At 39.7% G+C, this 21,415-nt stretch overlaps 2 protein-coding genes across 2 annotated transcripts; both read left to right on the top strand.

The window, feature by feature from the left end:
* Positions 1-5,518: 5,518 nt before the first annotated feature.
* LOC115738983 (delta(3,5)-Delta(2,4)-dienoyl-CoA isomerase, peroxisomal) lies at positions 5,519-8,213 on the top strand. Its single transcript, XM_030671818.2, has 2 exons — positions 5,519-6,235; positions 7,658-8,213. The coding sequence occupies exons 1-2, from the start codon at positions 5,596-5,598 to the stop codon at positions 7,846-7,848; spliced, it is 831 nt and encodes a 276-aa protein (XP_030527678.1). The 5' UTR covers positions 5,519-5,595; the 3' UTR covers positions 7,849-8,213.
* Positions 8,214-18,820: 10,607 nt separating this feature from the next.
* LOC115738970 (NAC domain-containing protein 83-like) lies at positions 18,821-20,931 on the top strand. The gene is made up of 3 exons (XM_030671794.2): positions 18,821-19,744; positions 19,931-20,217; positions 20,340-20,931. The coding sequence occupies exons 1-3, from the start codon at positions 19,564-19,566 to the stop codon at positions 20,661-20,663; spliced, it is 792 nt and encodes a 263-aa protein (XP_030527654.1). The 5' UTR covers positions 18,821-19,563; the 3' UTR covers positions 20,664-20,931.
* The last annotated feature ends 484 nt before the right edge of the window (positions 20,932-21,415 follow it).

Raw genomic sequence — 21,415 nt, 5'->3', positions numbered from 1 at the left:
GCCTTTCTACCTTCGATGTCACTTGTGGCTGCAATTTAGTTGATTCCGACCTGTGCTACTGTAAAAAGGTTGTGAACCTTTCGATAGCAATCCAAATTGCAATCCGAAATGTTTGAACTTTGGGACCTGAAACTTGGAATTAATATTTGACCCAAAAAAAAAAACTTGGAACTAATATCTTAACTTGCAATTAGAACAAACGTGGAAAGAGAATGATCGTGAAAAGAGAATGCTCCACGAGCAAGAATGGTGCATTTTTTTTTTCTAACATGTTACCGGTCCAATGGAATCACCCAGGAACCAGACCGGTTCTTGGGACCGTCAGTCCCAGTCCCGTTCTCGGTTCCTGGAACCCGGACAACCTGTTCGGTTTCCGGTTCTTGAGGGGAATTGGACTGGATCGGGAACCGATTACTCTAGCATTCTCATGCCATGTTGGGAATTGCCATCTCTACACGACGTTCTTACTAGAAATCGAGGGTATCGGGATTCGGAAGGAGAGAGAAATGAAGAAATTTCTTTTGGCTCAAATTGAGGGGAGATGTCAAGCCTAAGAAGACCCCTTTAGTGTCACAAGAACCTGCGAAATCAATAAAGAGATGGAGTAATTGTGGGTCGGTTGCGTACGAGGAGATTTGATCGGATTCAAAACCTAGCCATTCCCAAAAATCGTTCAGATGTCCATGTCGTGCGTGGCACATCATGCCTTAATTTGGCATGTTTATCGTGAGTTCGATGGAGGTTAAGGAAACTATTTCCACGTATAAATCCCTCCATCGACCCCCTCTCGACGCGGCGTACAAGGCTCTCTCTCGCGTTAATAGGGGGCAGGCAGCCTCTGATGATTGATGGAGACGCGCAGAGCCGGTTCACTAATTTCGAACTGATTAATATGGAAAACGTGAATCTGGAGAGCAGATTTTGCTTTTGCCAAAAGTTAGATAATCCCACGCAAGGGATAAAGTGATTTTTCTGTGTACTTCAATGGGTTCCCATGATCGGTCCATTCATGGGTTTTATCATATGACTATCTAAGCTACCGAGATAAAAGTGATATCGATTATGATCGACCAGAGTTATTGTTTACACATAGAAAATGACTAAGTTTTTAGAATCGACGCGAAGTTGGTTTGGACTGTTATTTAACCGACGGAAAGTTGATTTCGCCAAAGAGAAATGGCGGAATCAAATATCGACGAGCTATGCGATCCAATAATAATTACGTTATGCTAATCATTGGCGATTACAAGAAAACAAAAAGAAAAGCTCATTGATGATCGTGGATGACAACTATCAATGATCACGAGATACAGCTAACGATGCACCGTAGCTTGTGGTCGATGAACATCTTGTTTCGATAACGAAGCCAATATATGGCCAACATTATTCCAAAATTGGCTGAGTGTTGAACACAAGGAAAAAAGGTGGAAGACGTCGATTAATGGCAAAAACAACTAGACAACATCACATCGATGGGTAGTCGGGAAATCAACAAGACAAGTTGATAAAGAGCATAATGATCTGGCCACCTAAATCTAGCTGTGTGTTGGACACAGAGGAGAACACGAAAACTATGACGCCGACCAAAAAACAAAGGTATCAATCAACATTGTGACATAGTGCCTGAGGAGTTGTAACCCTTTGTGGACGAGGTCAGAATGCACAATAGTATGTGCATGCATAACCATGAGAGATATAGATAATCAAAGAAATATCCTAATTATCTCCACCATTTACAAAAGAAATATTATAACCCTTTGCGGGCCTCGGTCAGGGACAGGAGGAGGTCACCGGCCCTCAGTCTCCGAAAAAGGAAAAAAAAAAAAAAAACAAAAGAAAGGAAAGAAAAATAAATAAAAAAGGGAAAAAAGAAGTCGAAAATCAAATCGAACCGAACTAGATTTTTGTTTTGGTTCATATTCACTTCAGGGTGAGATTTAGTTCGGTTCAAACTTACCTCCTAATAGTTCGCTTTGGTTCGATTTTCTTGAAAAATTGAACCATTGACACTCCTAGTATCGAATAATAAGGACAACGTTGAGGATTGGCGTTGATAACGATATTAGTAATTATTGGAAAGATAGATGCATAACCCTAAGAAATATAAAGAATTAAAAGGAATATCCTAATTCTCTCTAACATATATCAAAAGCCAATTACAAATATCTTAATTGTCTCTAATAGTTTTATCCTTCCGTGTGCCACATTGTGCAATAGTTCTGGTCGCAATAAAAGTTTTGGAGAGTACTTTATGTTGAAGTGTGGTTCATATTCCAGTGCGACAAGAAAAAACATGAGTTCCACTCCACACTGAGCGAGCAGTGGTCCGGGAGAGCCGCCCCGACGCAGATCTCAAGGGGGCAGCGTTCCTTGACAACCAGAGGATTTTTATAATTTAAACTCGTAATTTTTTCATTAGTAGTTTGGGTTTGGGCTTATAAATAGCTACTGCTGTATATACTTTTTTCGTTTGTAATTAAGTGATATAACGAAGAGTGCGATGCGCTAATTATAGTTAAATCATTTGCTGAACGTAATCCTATTTTAAGGTGAATCATGATAAAATCTCGCTTCTCGATTTCTCTTTATCGCTCTACATTTTACTTTAATTTTATTGTGTATCGAATCCTAACACCTTAAGCCCATCCATGCACGAATTAGTTGAGACTATATATTGTTCTGAACATTTTGACAAAAATGAAGCTGAATGTGACGTAGTCATGTTTTAAAATCTATATAAAATTAGATGATCACGTGCAAAACTTGAAAATCAATAATAAAGAAAGGAATGAAGTGACTTGACGTGGCTAGCCGACAAACCAATGTGGCAAAAGTCAATGAAAAGCCCCATAAATGACATCACTAAGCATGAAAGGCCCCGAATTTCCCTCTTCTTCAGACCCTAGCAAGAATACTTGATTTGTCCCAAAGTTCGACTCTCCTTGAAACCCTAATTCAAAACGACGAATTTGGTGCAAAATTAAGAGCTATATCTTGTCATAGAGAGGAGAATAAGCAAAAGCAACTCAAGTTCGTGTCAACAAAACCAAGACGAAATCGAATATATTTCAAATTCAAATAAAATCAGAGCTCTCGAGCTTAGCAACGGATTTCTTCTCGACATCAAGAACAACAAACAAAACACTCTAGCGAATGGCTTCGAGGGCCTACTCCATCGTTTTGACATAAAATGCTACATCATCGTCCACATTGGACTTTCTTTTCATTTTTTTAAGCCACGTATGCATTTGATATTTGATTAAAAAAGAGCTTGATGTGACTTTTTTCCTGAATTTATCATCGGTGTTGGAGGTTTTTTTTTTTTTTTCGAAATCGGAGGTACTTAAGTGATAGTTCTTTTTGCGATGTGATACGAAAGTGATGCGGAGAAAAATTTTGTACAAAAGTTATTCCAATTCTAATACGGCCAAAAATTTTGTACAAAAGTTATTCCAGTTCTAATGACCTTTTTCTCTAAATAAGCTATTATTAATCATGTTAAAACTCCATAGATAAGCGATATAACACACTTTAATGAACATGAATGCTCATCATGTTAAAATTACATAGATAAGATATATGAGATACTTTAATGAACAGGAATAATTACCTTAAATCTTGAACCTTTTATGCAAAATGAAACGAAACACTGGAACTTAACCCTAAAACTTGAAAAAGCTCGATGTAAGCCATCGATTATTACTTCCCTAATGACTTTTCCTAGTTGGCACCTTTTCGTTATGCATTTAAGGGCTTCGAAGGAGGAAAATTAAGGAAGTGATGATGGGAACAGTTGTTTGCAACTTCTTTAAAAGATATTTTAGTCTGTACATATATGTTTTTTTGCTGAAATTTTAAATTTACGTTTCTTTAGCTTCGTGAAAAAACGAGTGATCTGTTTTTTCCCCCTAAAAACGATGGTGTGTGTCGCTTATAAAAATGAATAAATGAACTATATTTTTATCGTTCTTGATAATATTGAGACATAAATTATTGTCCAAAATGAAAATTTTCTCTATTGACCAATTACTTCATGAATAAATAATTTATTTTATCGGATGCGAAAATTTTCATACATAATCTGTTGTCGATAATGAAATTATTTTTCATTGATTAATTATTTCTCACGATACAAAAGAATGTTATTTGGAAAATATTTTGTTTAATAATTTATTTTTTGCGAAACAAACGGAACCTTAACATCAATGAAATTTTATTAGCCTCGGCAAAATTAGAGAGTCGTTTGTAAATCTCGCAGCCATCTTCGGGTGTGTCTGGTTGTACTTTGGTGGAAAGTCTATGGGAAAATGTAAAGGGTTTTAGGTGAAAGGGGTTTTTCAAAATGCAAATAATATTTGGGAAAGTGTATTTTAGAAATATGATGAAGAGCAACTTTACTTAAATACTGTTGGGAGAAACTTTGTAAAGGACTATTGGTTTGTTTAGATCTCATACATTTTCGCTCGTATCGCCGGCGAGCCAAATTTGGTTGCTGGCAGCCTTGTTTGAGGTTGAGGCCTAGGGTTGCGCGAGCCTAGGCGACGACTCTTGGGTGGCACAAGCCCAAGAGGTTGTCGCCTAGATCGCGCCACCCCAGGCAATTTGCCAGGATCCCATGATCCTAAGGCGGCCGAGGCCAGTCAGGTTGAAGAGAGCCACTGCTTGAGTAAATCTAGGGCTCTCTAATTAAAAAGGGTTAAAATTATAATTTTTATATAAAAAATAAAGGCAATTAAAAATTTTCATTAAGCTGTAAAGCCCAAGGCAGCCTAGGATCTGCCTTGGGCTTTTCGCATTCTCAAGGCTGACTTTTCCCGAATGTGGCTTCATTAATTTCCTCCCAAACCCCCAAATTTTGGCCCAAGGCCTTGGGAAAGCCCTTCCCAAACGAAGCCTTCATCACTTTTGATTTCCCCTACCGGTTTAAACTAATTCTCTTATCACTCTTGTTTCTCCGTAGTAGTTAGTCATGCCACCAACCATCTATCTGTTATAATTTTGACGTGACGTTAATGGAGTCACGCAGGCATGAGCTAATTGCATCTAATTATATAAGTTTTCATCATGCTCACTAAGTTCATTCCGATACACAGAATTTGTACGTTAATCAACTTAATAGATCACCCAGAAGTCCATGAAACATCTCAAAGTCCTATGAACCGGTTAAGCTCGGACCTTTTGTGCAGGTGGATGGTGGCACCAACCCGGAATAATTTACACGCAGGGGGTAGGATTCGAACTTTGTGAGCTGAATATCCTATGACGCCCCAACCAAATAGCTCCACCATTGGGATTAGAAGTAACAGTTTTTTTCCCAACTAGTACGGACAAATTATTGTTAATGAAATTTCATAATTGACTTTCTATAAGGGCTGGGCCGGATATTACGAGGTTGAAATTCCTCCTAAATCAAAGTAAGCATTTTGCACGAGATATCAATACATATTTCTAGCAAACCCGACCCGAATCTGGCCCAGCCCTTGCCCGGCCCAAAGAACAGTACGGACAAACTAGCTACCCATCCCTTCTCAGTTCTCTCAGCTCCGACCTGAGCTGAAACCTCGTCTCTCCCGATCCGTCTTCTCCGACGGAAAAATGGAGAAGTTCAAAACCCTGGAAATCATCCAAACAAGCCCCGACTCCTCCGTCTTCCACCTCCGCCTCAACCGACCTTCCTCCCGCAACGCCCTCTCCCTCGACTCCTTCGCCGAGCTCCCCCTCGCCCTCTCCTCCCTCGACCGCAACCCCGACGCCCTCGTCGTCGTCCTCTCCGGCGCCGGCGACCACTTCTGCTCCGGCATCGACCTCGCGGCCCTCCGCTCCATCTCCTCCCGCTCCCTCTCCGGCGCCGACCGCGGCCGTGCCGGGGAGCGGCTCCGCCGGGAGATCAAGTCCATGCAGGACGCGATCACGGCCATCGAGCGGTGCCGTAAGCCGGTGATCGCCGCCGTCCACGGGGCGTGCGTCGGGGGCGGCGTCGACATCGTCACGGCGTGCGACGTGAGGTATTGCACGGGGGACGCGTTCTTCTCGGTGAAGGAGGTCGACTTGGCGATAACCGCCGACCTCGGGACGTTGCAGAGGCTGCCGAGCATCGTGGGGTATGGGAACGCGATGGAGCTGGCCTTGACGGGTCGGAGGATGTCGGGTTCGGAGGCGAAGGAGATGGGACTGGTTTCTGGGGTTTTCGGGTCGAAGCGGGAATTGGATGATGGAGTGAGACTCGTCGCCGAGGGTAAGTAGTTTCAGATTCTAGTATCTTGGTTTCTCAAACCGAATGGAGTTAGCTTTTAGCTGGAATACAATTCTTATGCTAGTTACCATATGCAGGTTTCACTGATTGCATTAGTCATCATTGTGTGTGATTCTATGTTTCCTATCAGAGTTAAATAGATACCGGTTTCGTGGTTGTGCATTTTGGTGGGATTTTTCAGTAGTCTGAGTCTTGAAACTTTTGGTTATTGGATATATTGTTGGCGGATTTTGAGTTGGTTTGGATTGGATATCTGCACAATTTTAAAGTAGTGATTTCGAGTGGTTCCAGTTATGTGGAATTCATATCTCAAGCACTTACTCGACGCTACAAAAGAAACCAATTTGAGATCAGTTCTAAAGATTGAGTACAACAATTTTATAAAGCTGCGTGGGATTAGTAGGTAACATAATTCAAATGAAAAGATAGTGGTGACAAGGATCAGGTATTGACGAGATGGTTGGGACTTGGCTGCTGGGAGCCATTGAAGGCATTTGTTGGTTTTGCAGCGAAAAGGGAGAAGCAATGGGAGAACAATTAGTATGGCTTCAAACTAACGAAGTCTGGAAGGTTCCCAATCTTATCTTGGTTTTCTTTTTTCACAATAGACCCCTGTAGTGGTGAGCAGACCATGCTCTTCATTCATAGAGTTTGAACCCGGTGGTGCCAAAGTAATTGTATTAGTTCAGTAAGACCAAATCAACTTTGGCTATTTTAGGGTATCTATTTAGCAGTTTTGGGAATTAGCAAACCAAGATTGAAGTTGGACATGGTTGAATGGTTTAGTTAAACCAAAACCAAATCGATAAACCGACAAACTGAGTTTTGGGTGTAGTTCACATTGGTTGTCGTCAGTTCACCAATTTTAGACTTCCTTAACATCCTCTGAGTGTAATGAAGGATAGAGTTACCATTTAGGTTAGAAGGGCTCAACTTATCCATTTCTTCAAGGCTAATCGACCCACCTGTATTTTTCATTCTATATGCATGCCCGATGGGTGTATTTGTCCCTCACTTGGAACTTTTACTGGTTTGGGATAGAGCGTGCATAGGGCAGTATAGTGAAGATGCCTGGTCAGTGGTTTTCTTTGTTAAAATTGCTGACTACCTTTCAATTGCAAATCGGCGATGGGCACCTTTTTGTTGCTAAACGAGGTTGTAAGGAAAAAAAATTTCGCATCGAGGTCATCACATCATTGAGTATATCCCTGTAGAAATAGATAACAGCATGTTGCAGGTGGAAAATAAAAAAACCTCCTTTCAGGTAATACTGTCTATTGAATTCGGGGCTAGGAAAGTTCCTTGCGTCAGTAAATCGTTCAAGGAGGCGGAGTTAATTCTAGTTTCTGGCGCTAATGTTCTGTTCTCATTTTCTGAGAAAAGTTAGTTTTATTTTGCACACAGCGATTGCTTCCAAGTCCCCTATGGCTATTACTGGGACCAAAGACGTGCTACAAACGAGCAGGGACATGAGTGTAGATCAAGGGCTGGACTACGTTGCCACCTGGAACTCCGCAATGCTTCTGTCCGATGACCTGACAGAGGCCGTCTCGGCGCACCTGCAGAAACGGAAACCTATTTTTGCGAAGCTCTGATGGTTGCATCAGCATCGAAGCAGAAGAACCAATTCAACGCTTTCACACGCAAAGGAGTGCAGAAAGAAAGAAGGGCAAAGCCGATTCTGGGCCAGCTTCCGGTATTGTTCGAAATGCTGTTGTCCTTGTAACTTGGACTTTTCGTTTAAAAGATTCAAAGCTGCCAATAATCCACTCGTCTCGATCGGATGAAGTTCCAAAAATTTAAATTAACTCCGTCTTATCACAAGACAGAATTATTTTGTTGTTGTTGTTGTTGTTGTTGTTTTGTTCAACAAAGCTAAGCGACATTGTTATGTATACGATGGGCAGTACTTTCATCTGTACCCTGTAAAAATGACTTTGGATAAATCGTTGCCAACCTTCGTCCAAATTTTTTGGCACTCTATGCATTCTGGTAAATCACGATTCTTAGATTCTCACATTTCGTTGCGCCTTAATCCGGTAAGCTTTGTTTAAGATGCATTTTTGGGGATTCGACAACTCTCAGCAAATTACTTACTTTGCTTACGACTTGCATCAGGGCGTCCAGAGTTGGTAATTTTTTCCAATGTCATTTTTGGTGTTTTTAATCTTAATTGTAGCGTCTGTTTCACGGAAAATATGTAATTTAGAAAATGTTTTTTATAAATGCTCGTATGTATCGTTTGAAATAATTGATCAATTATAAATATCTTTATCACCGACATCAATTTCAATTTGTGTCTAAATATTTTCATGGATAATTAAAATATTTTTTATTTATTAATTTTTAGAACGATATAAGTGATATTTTACTAAACGTCGTTCAAACAGGCCCACGTCGGGCCGGCCTGAACTGAAGCTATCAACAGGCCCACGTCGGGCTGGCCTCTTCAGTCTTTCGGGCTGACGGTTTTCTTCTTTTTACGCCCCTATCGTGGAGCCCACTTTGGACTCCCTTTCCCAACCATTTCTTGTTTTCTGTATTATCATAATCATTAACGATAATAACCATGGCTATATCATTATGGATGTCCGCCAACAACCTTAACCTGGGACGTTAAGGTAAAACGCATAATATTGAGGGTTAAAACATGGCTATGTTGTCCCTCGATCAATTTTCTGGTTGGTATATCGTAACCTGATCGGTCCAATCAGGGACGGAGTAGAAAACAGCCGGTGGAAAGCTCGTTGCACCGTGCTCCCCGATGATTTGCCCTGCAAGTTTCAACGAGATCTTCGACATATTAAGTTCACAAAAAGCTATTTTCTTTTTCCTTTTTCCATTGTGAAAGTAGCTAGTGGAAATACGAAGTTCAGCACCAACCTGAGATACTTTCCTGTTTATTCCCTCCTTGCTCATACTTGCTTTCCTGGGGTTGGATACGATGTGTCATTTGCCTTGTCTTTGCTTCTAGGGGTTGACAAAAGGGTTAGCTTCAGCGAGAAGGCAATGAGCCACAGGAGAAAGAAATTAAAAAATAAAAAAAAAAGCATATGATGACCTCATAAAGTTAGTATTTTTCGTCATTAAACAACTCATGAGTCAACTTTGAACCCCTGCTGACCCCGTTTTCCCCTTTCTAGAAAGTTCTCAATCCCCGTTGAGCTTTCGGGCTTGCTTGTTAAGGTTGCCCGCTCACTAAATTGCGGAAATGTTTGACCATCTTGGTTGTTTATTTGATGTAAAATATATGGACCGACCAATCGATGACGACGTGTTTCCGCCGTCCCGCGATGCATCCGATATAATTTTATAGCTATGTGCGTCGCTTCGTTTATATATATACATACAAACAGGTGGATGTAAGTAACTAAGTATAAAATATGATCACGTCAAGTAAGATAATACAATACACATGTGTCATCATTGGTGTAGAGCAGTATTTTATGACCAACCCTCGAAACATGGTGCCTTTTGCGACAAGGTGAGATCAGCTTGTCACTTCTAGAATTGTTTAAAGCCTAATCGATTGTAGTTGTCATCTTCAACAAGCTCTTCTATGAAATGCTAATTTATTGCAGTTTTTTATAATTAATAAGGTCACTTTCACGGGTGCAGCTCCCACTAAGCCATGGCAAGGCATCATTCGTAAATGATTGGCCAAAAGAAAAGGCAAGAGTTTTAATTTCTTTTATTACCGTAAATTGCTCTCCAAACCTCATTATCACTATTATAAAATCGGCTTAATGATGTTTGTTGTTGGGTCAATTACGTAGGAACATGATCTTCTGTATTGGTGATGAGCGATTCCACGCATTTTACTTTGATGAAGCAAATTATTGATTAGCACCATCATATTATAAGGTCGAGAACAACATTTTGGTGATCTCTTAACTTTAATGATAAACAAGATCGTTGATCACGCGATAATATGGTCCGAATTCCCTATTTGATCCCTACCTATCTTTGTCGTCATCTCCTCTCTGTAAATTGCATTTTCACCCCCTTAACAAATAGAATACTGACCAATAATTTGCTCTTCGTTTAGGGGGTTAAGTGTAAGGCCACGAATAACTAAGGGGTCAAGTGTAGGGAGGTTGCAACCAAGTGCTTTTCCGCTGGATAACTAATTTGAATAAGCGCACCTTCTTTCGATTAACAAGAATAATAAGAGCACCTTCTTTCCTAATCTTCTTTAATCTAAAGTTTACTTTGCCTTCCAAGCATAAACTTCCCATTATCTTTCTCATAAATGGGCTCACCGCTTTAACTCTCTCTGTCTCTCAACCGTCGCCTTATGGGTCATGTGTGCACACATGCAATAAAAGTCAGTGCAATGAAACGTTAAGGAATCCAAATGCTTCAGAGAAGGGCAAACCCTAAAAGGGTTAAAGCCAATCTTGAAAACACAAGCCTCGTGCAAAAAAAGAGGCAAAAGAGATCATCCGAACCCTAGACGTTTGAATTTTTCACTTACCAAGATCTTATAATCAAAAGCACCAATTATTGCAGCCTTTGACGTTTCTCCTCTCTTCCTTCTTCTCCCCCCACAAAAACCCTAAGGCCACCACCCCTCTTCAACACCCACACGCAAACGCCTTTGACTCCCGAAAATACGAAAAGTAAGAGGGGAAGTTCGCAGCCGCAATCTGCTCACGGAAGCCTGCCTTTTCTTACCACTCGATGGACATGTGGGTCGAGGACCCTTTTTGCTTGTGGGAACCTCCATCTTCGAGAAATTGGAATTTTAGCCCCCTCTTTCCCTTTCCCCGATTCCAACCCTGAAGAATTCTTGTATTTTCCGGGAGGTCCTTTGAAAAGTTTTGTCTCTTCTTTGTTTTCCTTTTTCCTTTCCAAGGAAGAGATAGAGGGTGTCCCTTCTTTCTACGGAATCAGGCAGATTCCTCGATTGTCAAAGTTTGAGGCTCCATCTTAACTAACATCAACCATCCCACGTTACCTCCACTCAAACCTCTTTTACCAATCCATCGACCCATCCCCTCTTTTTTTGGTTGATTTTCATTAGATTAAATTGACCGCTAGTGAAAAAACTTTTTCGATGTGAACACGCAGTTGTGATTAGACGTATAGTCCAGTCATTATCGTTTCTTTTAACTCGGCATTAAACAGATCTATGTCTTCACGAAGAGTTTTTTTTTTTTTGTTCCTTTCGTGACGATGCATGTAATGGAAAACCTTCTAGAGTTCCCTCGAGTTTTTCCTTCTCGTACCAAACACGTTGCCTTTGGCTTTCCTAGAACGAATTTGTATTAAAGAAAAAGGGGCTTTTTTAATTTGTAATTTAGGTTACCTGTTCTTAGGGTTTGCGTAGACAGAGATGCAAACTGTGATGTGGGATCCCATGACTTACAAAAAAAAAAAACTTACTTTATTTGTTGATGATTGGGAGAGAGTGAAGGGGGGGTTGTTGAAGTATAATTTATTTTCTCGAGAAAATCTTTGCCTCTTCAACTAAGTTACCCGTTGATTCAACCGATCGACATGGATGCCACTAAAGAATAAACTAAAGTAATCATATCCCACCCAAGTTCCTAATTCAATCATTTAAGTGTGGGTTCCTACTTCCCAGCCATTATTCAAAACAATTAAAGAAAAGGGTTATGAAAAAAGAGTATCAAGAGACCATATGCCATATGTCTCATCTTGATATTTTATATATAAAAAAAAATTGTTCTTTGCCATTTTGTCCACACCATGTCTGAATTGCCAACTTTGCAAGCCATTGGTCTCTGCCACCAAAGGCAGGATTGTTCCTTATTTCCCATGGCTTTGGTTAGACTAAATTGGAGAAAATTACCAAAAAAGTCCTAAATATATTGCAATTATGTCAATTCAGTCATAAATATTTTTGTGCCGATTTAGTCCTAAAACTTTTGTAATTGTGTCAATTCAATCCATTTAGCCAATTTTTGCCAGCTGTCACTGACGAGATGCCAACCAGTGTAGACCATCGGATGACATAAAATTTTAATATTTTTTTCAAAAAAATTGTTCTTATTTTCTTTTTCATTTTTTTCCTTTTCTTTTTTTCTTCCCTCTTCTACTTCCCGGGCCGAGATGATGGCTGGTGAGGCTCGGCCTCATGTGGCCATGGCGACGGCAAGCTTTACCTAAGGATGGCGAGGTGGAACTTGCTCGGCCATCGCCACCGGCTAGAGGAAGAAGAAGATATAAGAGGGAAAAAAAAAGAGAAGAAAAATGAAAACAATTGAAAAAATAAAAAAGAAAAATCAAACAAAAAAATTAAAATATTATGTTGTTGGAGAGGTCAGCAACGACCAGTGTCCACGTCAGCACTGGCCAACCAAAATTAGCCGGATGAACCGAATTGGTATAGTTGCAAAATGATTGGCACCGAATTAGTAAAAAAAAAAAAGAGTTTAGGACTGAATTGAGATAATTACAATATAGTTATAACTTTTTTTTGTTATTTTTCCTCGGAATTCCTAGAAGAATCAAAGCCGGAATCCGGAAATTGGAAAACATGAATAAAAATAAAACGCGAGGAAGACAAGAACTCTGAATACTATCTATTTCGCAATCGAGAAAGGAGGAAAGATTCTCCCAAAAAGAAGTTTCAATCCGGTCCAAACTGGTGAGACAAGAAGATTTGAGGAAATCTTGGGATGGAGCAATCGCATTGAAGGTGGCATTTTTGTCAGCTTCTCCAAATCCGATCGTTTCCGGGCGAAGTAGGTCCTATCGCTTTTATTCCCTCGACCCACACCTCCACACTCGATAAATACCAACCGTAGACTTCGAATGACCAAGATACCCTTTCCCTTTTCTTTTCTTTTTTCTTTTTTTGAAGTAAAGATAGAACCATATCCGCCGTTAAATAGAGTCAACGAGTGTCCTCGAAACACTTACTTAAATTTATTGAATTATTGGATCAATAATTGCACAAACTCGAGACGATAGAGCAAAATGACAAAAAAGAAGAAGAAGTAATCTTACATTTCTTTACACTTGTACCGATTCAGTTCTAAACCTGTTCAATTGTGCCAATTTAATTCTATATATTTTCACAGCTTGCCGATCTCTGGCCGGTTTTGGGCGAACATCGCTAACGTGGATGCCGATCGCCTCACGTGCCACAATCGAAGTTGACAAGGACAAGATTACTCATTTATAATTTTTTTTTATTTTTCACATTTTTATTTTGTTTATTTTCGCTCTTTTTCTTTTTCCTTCTTCTCGACGATCCCTAGATTCCGGCCACTGGCTATGACTAGCGAGGGTCGCCCTCGCCTACCGCAGACGAGGTAAGTGTATTCGAAAATAGTAGATTGAAGTAAAATGGAATTTCGTTTATCTTTCGCATTGATTCATAGTAGTTTTCTTTCCTTGCGCAACATTCTTTTTCTTTTTTTTGACTACTGTACAAATTCCTTTTTCAGATAAGTAAACATTAGATGAACATTGTTCTACCCTTTCCAATAGCCGAAGACGATCAAGTACTTAAGTACGAAAAGTGAAAAAAAAAAAAATGGGAGAAGCATTCTGAATTTCTCTCGTATAAAATGAAAGGACAAGGTTGATTGCACTGTCAGGATATTTAGTAATTTATATCAAGTGCCTAATACTTAAAAAAAAATTGTACAACTTTAATATTTATCTCAATTATATTTTAAAAAAAAATTTCTCATAAAAAATTCCCAACTTTTACTTTTGTTTTAATTCTACTAGCGTAATATACAAACCCCAAACTTTAACATCTATCCCAATTACATCTAAAACCCTTTTTGTCTCATAAAAAATCTCCAATTTTTACGTTTCTCACAATTCAACCGCAGTCACCCTTTCGTCAATAATCATCGTTAGTTAATTCTACATAGCTCGAATTTTCTCACCAAACTTACCAATGAATCTTCAAAATTTGGAAACAACAGATTTTTAGGGACAACGAGATTTAAGACCGTTCATCCAAATAATTAAACTTTCATATCTAGTCATTCTTTGGGCTGTTGAATTTCAAGGATAATTCAAAACACGCCGTTTTGAGTAACTATATATCTCCCGACAATGTGTAAGGGCAGCAGACAATAGAAGAGAAGTTGTGGATTTTTCATGTCATTTTTGCTGAGGTGTAATTTATTAACGACGCGTAAAATGCTACGTAGTCAACTAACAGTAATTTTGGACAAAGCCTACCAGTGGTAGAATTTGGGCAAAAGTAAAAGTTTGAAATTTTTTACGAGACAATTTTTTTTTATTTATAATTGGACATATGCTAACGTTGGAATTTTTTTTTTATTGGACAGGTAGAATTGAGACACGTGTTAAAGTTGGAAATTTTTTTGGGTGTTAAGCGGGTAGAATTGAGATAAAAGTAAAAGTTGGGATTTTTTATGAGACAAAAGAAGAGATTTTGGATATAGTTGGAACATAGACTAAAGTTGGAGGTTTTTTCATATGAATATAGAAAAACCATGTTAGTTATCATCTAAGAATCCATAAAAAGTTTAGAGATTATCGTCCGATTTTTTCTTTAGTACAAAAGCCATTAAAGATATATGTAGTATATTACTTCTCTGTTTGAAAATTTGAAAAAACAAAATTCACTCCACAAATATTAATTGGCCAAGTGCATACAAGAAATGCAATTTCGCTCTACTTTTGAGATCCAAAGAAAAAAAATCGTATAGGTATCTATACATGTTGCTAGGAAAAATTACCAAAAAGTCATAAACTTATTGTAATTATGTCAATTCAGTCCTCAACCATTTGTATTTGCATCAATTCAGTCCTTCCGGCCAATTTTGGCTGGCCGTTGCTAGCGTCAACTCTAGCTAAAGTTGGCTAGAAGTACTGAATTGACACGAATGCAAAAATTTATGATTAAATCGAAAAAAAATAAAGTTGAGGATTGAATTGCACAATTGCATTAGGTTTATGACTTTTCTAGTAATATTTTTTTCCATGTTGCTGTGCCACTTGCGTTTCGCACATGCGATTTTAAGTATCCATACAATTGAGTTTTCCAGTGACATTGATGAAATGACGTAGTAAAAATTTTCATGTCAATTAAGATTTCTGTACCCATTTTCTCTTTCCATAGTTAGACATTTGCGAGTATCTTAGTGATTTATTGGTTAATATCATGTCAAACAAATAAAAATATAGAAAAAATATATATTAGAAAAATATTAGTGGAAAATTACCCCCTCCCGGGGCAAAATGATCCCCATCCATGTCTCGTGCCTGTCCCTACTCCCAGGTCGTGTTCATCGACAATTTATGTCGAGCCTCCATTTGCTTCACAAATTTTCCTCGTATTTCGATATTTGAATCACTTAGGAAAACGAGTCAACGTAAAATATTTTCCTATCAAAATTTAAATTAGAAAAAAACGATTTTCTCCTTACAAAATAGAAATTTATTTTTCAAAATATGGGTAGGTATCGATACTTGGATCATAAATTCTATGTTTGCGTATAGGAATCCAATGCTCGTTCTCGAACCCTTTACAGCTGGGTCAAGACCCCAATGCCCAGCCCAAGTTCCATCTAGTCCGTCCCCAAGACCCTAGCCACCGCGCTCAGGTTCATTGAGGTTGGGTCTGGGACATTGGTGCCCATGCTGGATTCATCGGTCTACCAGTGCTCAAGTCACTAGATCTCGAAACAGAGCAAGTCTATTTAAGAAAATCAATTCCTTATCAAACAACGAAAAATAAAATAAAAATTAGAGCCGAGCTCAGACATCATGATTTAAATGTCTCAATTTTGAACAGGACTATTTTCTGTGCCATTTTAGAGAGATCTTCCTCTGGGGGTCAACGTTTTCCCCTGATTTTGTGCCATAAGGGGAATGGCCATAATTGACAGCAACGAGATTTCAACCCCCATGAAACTAAAGCAATGTTTGAGTCCGATAATCGTCCGACCATTTTCTGTCCCCTTTTGTACCGGCAAAAACTGCCTTTGTCACCTTTACTGTAGCACTCGATCATGAATAAAAGATAATTGCCCAAAAGTTATAAATTTGTCACACCTTTCCAATTCAATCTTAATTTCTTTTTTAATTTTATCAATTAAATTTTAAATATTTTCACATTTTGCTAATTGACTCCATCCAATCGACTTTGGCCAAAAATCACCGATGTGAACGTCGATCGTCCTACGTGACACTACTAGCGCTAACATGTTTTAATAAATTGTCTAATTTTTTATTAATGTTTTTGTTTTCTTTCTTTTCCTTTTCTTTTTTCCATTTCTTTTCTTTGGTTTTTTCTTACTATGGCCAACAAGGGCGTCGCCACCCTGTCGCTTTAAGGAAAAAAAGATTTTTTTAATAATATTGAAGTATAATTAAAACTATTAACGTCAACATCGATCGCGTCACGTAGGACGTCCAGCATTTATGTCGGTAATTTCTAATCAAAATTGATTGGATTGACTCGATGGTAAAATATTAAAAAAATTTAGTGCTCAATTGATAAAATTAAAAAGTTAAGAATTAAATTGACAAAAGCGTAATATGTTTAAAACAATTTGGATATTTTTCTCCTGTGAATAAGCATAAACCAAACTTCGTGAACACATCTTTCTACTTAAAAAGTCCAAAGATTCGCATGCATTTTACTATAAATTCTAAATAGTGTGACTTCACAGGTAAAGGACTGAACAATCTTAATTGGCAATCGAGATCCGCTATTTTACGAATTATTCGAAATCATTTCGAAAAGATTTCTCGAAGCACTTTTATATGCTCGAATCCGGTGCATCACAATCGTTGATTTCGTGGACCTAACATGTTAATGTCATACAATCGACGGTTGTGGTTCGTTTGACCCGTGCAACACTCAGTGGTACTTTAGTACTTTCGCTTTCCAGAAGGGAGATTAAAAGCGAGGGACGATGTACAGCTGTGACTGGCCAGGGAGCGTGACGCCATCTGACGTCACCCGCATCTACTTTCTGTTGCTGTGCCCACGGGAGTTAAGTGCACGTCCTCGTGGGAAATGACCTAAAAGTCCACACAACTCATCCATCATCATCGTCCGTCGCCTTTTCTACTTTATTTTGCCCAAATTGCCCCTCTCACCGTCCAATATTTGCTCGATTCGGTCGTCTCGTGTGATTTTGACTTTGACCGCGATTCCATTGCTTCTCCAACTAACTCTAGATTAACCTCATCTAGAATTCGAATTAAATTCGTCTTTATTTGTTTTTAAAAGAGCCCAACAGACTGTGGTAAAACTACATTTTTTATTTTAAGGAACAAAAATTACATTAAGCGTGCGTTTGTTTCACACAAAAAAAAAAGAGTGATTTGAAAAATATCATACTTAAAAATGATCGTTTGTTTGGCGTATGAAAATGAATGGACGAAAATTATTTCCATCTTACATAAAAATAGTTAAACATATATTATTATCGATAAAAATAAATAAATTTTGTCTAGAAAAATATTTTACAAATGATTCATTTTTTCTAAAATAAATAGAGCTTAAGAGAGATTGTTGGAGATTATTGTTGGTACTTGAGATTAAAACACACTTTCGTAAGGTGTATTATGGTAAACTTGACTTGTAACTGCAAATATATTTACTCTAATCGTACCCCATGTCAGGGAAAAAAAATATATTATGATGACCTCAAGCATATTATCTTCTCTTGCTACTTCTTAAAAACATCCAAGCCGTCATTGAATCCATCAAAACTCACTTCTGGCCACGAGATGAAAGGATGTATGCAGGAGGAGTAGCATTTACACATATTTAGTATGCCCTCATCAAATTGCTTTTCTTTATTTGACACACCTGTTCCGTCGTACTAATACCACTTCGAACAAAAATAAGTTAGTAAAAATGTGATTGCATTTAAATTTTCCGTGAAATAAAAATTAAATGGAGGCAATGTGCAAAAAATCATAGAAATTGTATTTCAGGCTCCGTCTATTTTGCGAAAAAACGAATGATTTATAATCTATTTTCCTGAAAATATTCTCCCGCATCGCTTGAAATAATTAACCAATGCAAAATGTTATCATTGTTGAAAACAATTGTTATCCGAAATGAGAAAATTTTCGTTCGTTCGTTTTAGTAAGCGATAAAAAGTGATTATTCGTTAAAAAATATTTTTTGAATTATTCATTTTTTTGCGAAATAAACGTAGCATTAAATTCGGAACATCGTATTAGCAAAGCATTATAGTTTCAGCATCTTTAAATTCGGGATAAACGGGTTCGGAAAGTGATAATTTGGGAAGTAATTAGATTGATAACTACTAAGATTTACTCGTAAACTTTAAGATACTAATGCGAGGTCGTGAGTCGAGGGAAGATGAACCGCCTATCAAAAAACAAACGCATCGCAACAAACACGGGACTGATCTTTTCGATGTCGGATCGATCGAACCTCTCGAACGAACGAAAACACGCCAACGACACACTCCTTATCCTAAACGACAGGGAAAGACCAAGAGTCGTGTGGTCACGTTAACTCGAACAGGGGGATGATCATCAATGTGAACAAGGACGATGTGAGTGTTGTTTGGAAGCAAAGAAAACGTCCCGATTTTTTAGCAGCTTCGGTCATTCCCACACCGCACAGTGAAGGGAGGGGGGGTTTGTCGGGGCTCGAGCACTGCTTAGCTCTTTGCCTTCTCAGCGTTTGATCCCAGGGCGATGGAAGAGAGAGACGTGAGATCAGGTTTTAACCTCTTCGATGGTGGCCCGCCTCGGCTCCCGTAGGCGTACGCCAAAACAGTGTCGCCGAGGAGAAGGGGTTTGTTTGCATAAAGAAAACAAAAAAGAAATTTTTGGAGAACGAGATTGAGTCTCGTTTACGCCAGGTGGGTTGTCTTATTCGCTCCCTCTTCTTCTTCTTCTTATGTCTTCGTCTTCTTCTTCTTCTTCTTCTTCCTCTGAGATGAGGAGACCCCTTTTGTGCGCGCTTATAAAGAACCCGCGCTTTCCCCTCCCTCTAGACCACACACGCACGCACGCGAGCGATTGAGTTCCTCGCCTATTTCTGCGACTTCTTTTATAAGTCTCTCTGTCTCTCTCTCCCTCTCTCGTTCTTGATCCCTCTTGTTTTCTTGGTTTTCTCTTGCTTTCCTTTTGGGTTCTTCTTCATCTAGCTGCTTTGTGAGGAGTCTTCTTGTGTTTATAAGAAGTCTCCATTCATGGGTCCGTCGAACTGAGTGAGCGTGTGCCTAACCCAAACGGTTAGAGAATTGACCGGAGCTGGAAGATTTTTGAGGGATTTGAAGAGAGAGAGAGAGAGAGAGAGTCATAATAGGCTGTGATTTCAGAGAGAGACAGAGTCACAGACAGAGAGAATGGAGAAGGCGAGCTTTGTGAAGAATGGAGTGCTGAGATTGCCACCAGGATTCAGGTTCCACCCAACGGACGAAGAGCTTGTGGTTCAGTACTTGAAGCGCAAGGTCTTTGCTTGCCCTTTGCCTGCCTCCATCATCCCTGAGGTTGATGTCTTCAAGCCTGACCCTTGGGACTTGCCAGGTAGCTGATTTTGAAAAGCTTTTTTGTTGTTCATAGTTTCCTTTCGCGGCCCAAATTTTCAGTTTTAAGTAGCATAGAGTTATCCGTACATGCTCTTTTGCAATGCCAGACTGATTATGTATCAGCTAGTTCCTCAGGACATGCTAATTTTCAGGATTCTAAGTTTTTAAGGTGGTTGTATTACAGGTGATGCAGAGCAAGAGAGGTACTTCTTCAGCACTAGGGAGGCCAAGTACCCGAATGGAAACCGGTCGAACCGGGCCACGGTCTCGGGTTACTGGAAGGCCACGGGAATCGACAGGCGGGTTGTTAGCTCGAGGAGCCATCAATCGGTGGTGGGCTTGAAGAAGACTCTGGTTTTTTACAGAGGGAAGGCCCCGCGCGGCTCCAAGACGGACTGGATCATGCACGAGTATCGCCTGGTCGACGGTCTTGCCCCCGACACCGCCCAGCCCACGATGAACTTGAATCAGGTGAGTCGGGTCAGGAATGCGCACGCCAAAGGGAACTTTTTATTCTACACAATGTTAGTCGATGTCAATTTGTTGTGAATTTTAACTGACGGGTGTAAATATTCCAAAAACTTTCCTTTCAGAGCCCTTTGGTGCCAGTGGAGAATTGGGTTCTCTGCCGCATATTTTTGAAGAGGAGGAGCACCAAAAATGATGGCCACGATCACACCATAGAAAGCTTTAGGACTACTAATGAAGTTAGCAAAGTCGGGGGGACCGGGCCGGTCTTCTACGATTTCATGGCTAGGGATAAGACTGACTTGAATCTCACACCGTGCACCTCGTCCTCGGGGTCGAGCGGCGTCACCCAGGTGTCCTCTCGCGACGGCCGGGAAGAGCACGACGAAAGCAGCAGTTGCAACAGCTTCCCTTACACCCGGAGAAAAACCTTAGCAAAGCTCGATTAGCACTCGAGCCCGGGAATCTCGGTTGTAATAACCCGTGTCGGGTTAGCGTTGCGAGGACTGAGTTTTTTCGCTGCATCTTGCTCCGAGATTACATCTTAGGTTCAGGGACGGAGGTGCACGAACGAGGGAAGCGGAAGCGAAGCCGGCGTTGGGGTTTCTACTGTTTGTTGCTAATGTTGTGAGAGCCATTTTGTATTAGCTTATGATGGTGGTCAATCATGTAATCGGATTCTCCCCAAATTTCAATTCTAGTGAGCTGTTCTAGTCTCCTCTTTTTCAGCATTGACCTGTCAAATTTGGACTTGGGAGAGTTCCTCCTTGGACAGCATGAAAGGAAAAAAGATAACATCTTTAAGGAAAGCCATGTGAATTCCAAGAAGAATGACAAAAGGTGAATGTCCAGAGAGAAGGAACACAAAAAAAAAACTGTTTCACATCTAAAATGACTATGAACTTTGTTCAAAAGTAGGTGCACAGACAGGCCAAGAGTTTTTACTCCTTCAGGACCAAAATGCCTCCCATGTTGTGGTGAAAGTTGGATTGGAATCTCCAAGAAGAGGGGACCCCTCTCTCTCTCTCTCTCTCTGCAAAAAAGTCAAAAATCCGTCATGGACACTCCTATCCATGTCATTGGAAGCAGATGAGGGAGAATCTTGTTCAAAGGAAACAGACATTCTCAATGTGGGGATTCCTCTCCAAAACATTTGTTGCACTTGTCTTCCTCTTCAACCAACCCAAGAAATGTTGCAAGA

Source organism: Rhodamnia argentea, chromosome 1, assembly GCF_020921035.1.
Source record: "Rhodamnia argentea isolate NSW1041297 chromosome 1, ASM2092103v1, whole genome shotgun sequence".
NCBI lineage: Eukaryota > Viridiplantae > Streptophyta > Magnoliopsida > Myrtales > Myrtaceae > Rhodamnia > Rhodamnia argentea.
Note: the sequence above shows the minus strand (reverse complement) of the source record. Positions and strands in the feature narration are given on the sequence as shown.

What these genes read in the sequence shown, in the direction of transcription:
- LOC115738983 (XM_030671818.2), top strand. Translation starts at nt 5,596, where the DNA reads ATGGAGAAGTTCAAAACCCTGGAAATCATCCAAACAAGCCCCGACTCC. An exon ending in AGTGAGACTCGTCGCCGAGG is followed by an intron (nt 6,236 to 7,657) that starts GTAAGTAGTTTC and finishes TTTTGCACACAG; the next exon opens with CGATTGCTTCCAAGTCCCCT.
- LOC115738970 (XM_030671794.2), top strand. Translation starts at nt 19,564, where the DNA reads ATGGAGAAGGCGAGCTTTGTGAAGAATGGAGTGCTGAGATTGCCACCA. An exon ending in TGACCCTTGGGACTTGCCAG is followed by an intron (nt 19,745 to 19,930) that starts GTAGCTGATTTT and finishes GTTGTATTACAG; the next exon opens with GTGATGCAGAGCAAGAGAGG. An exon ending in CCACGATGAACTTGAATCAG is followed by an intron (nt 20,218 to 20,339) that starts GTGAGTCGGGTC and finishes CTTTCCTTTCAG; the next exon opens with AGCCCTTTGGTGCCAGTGGA.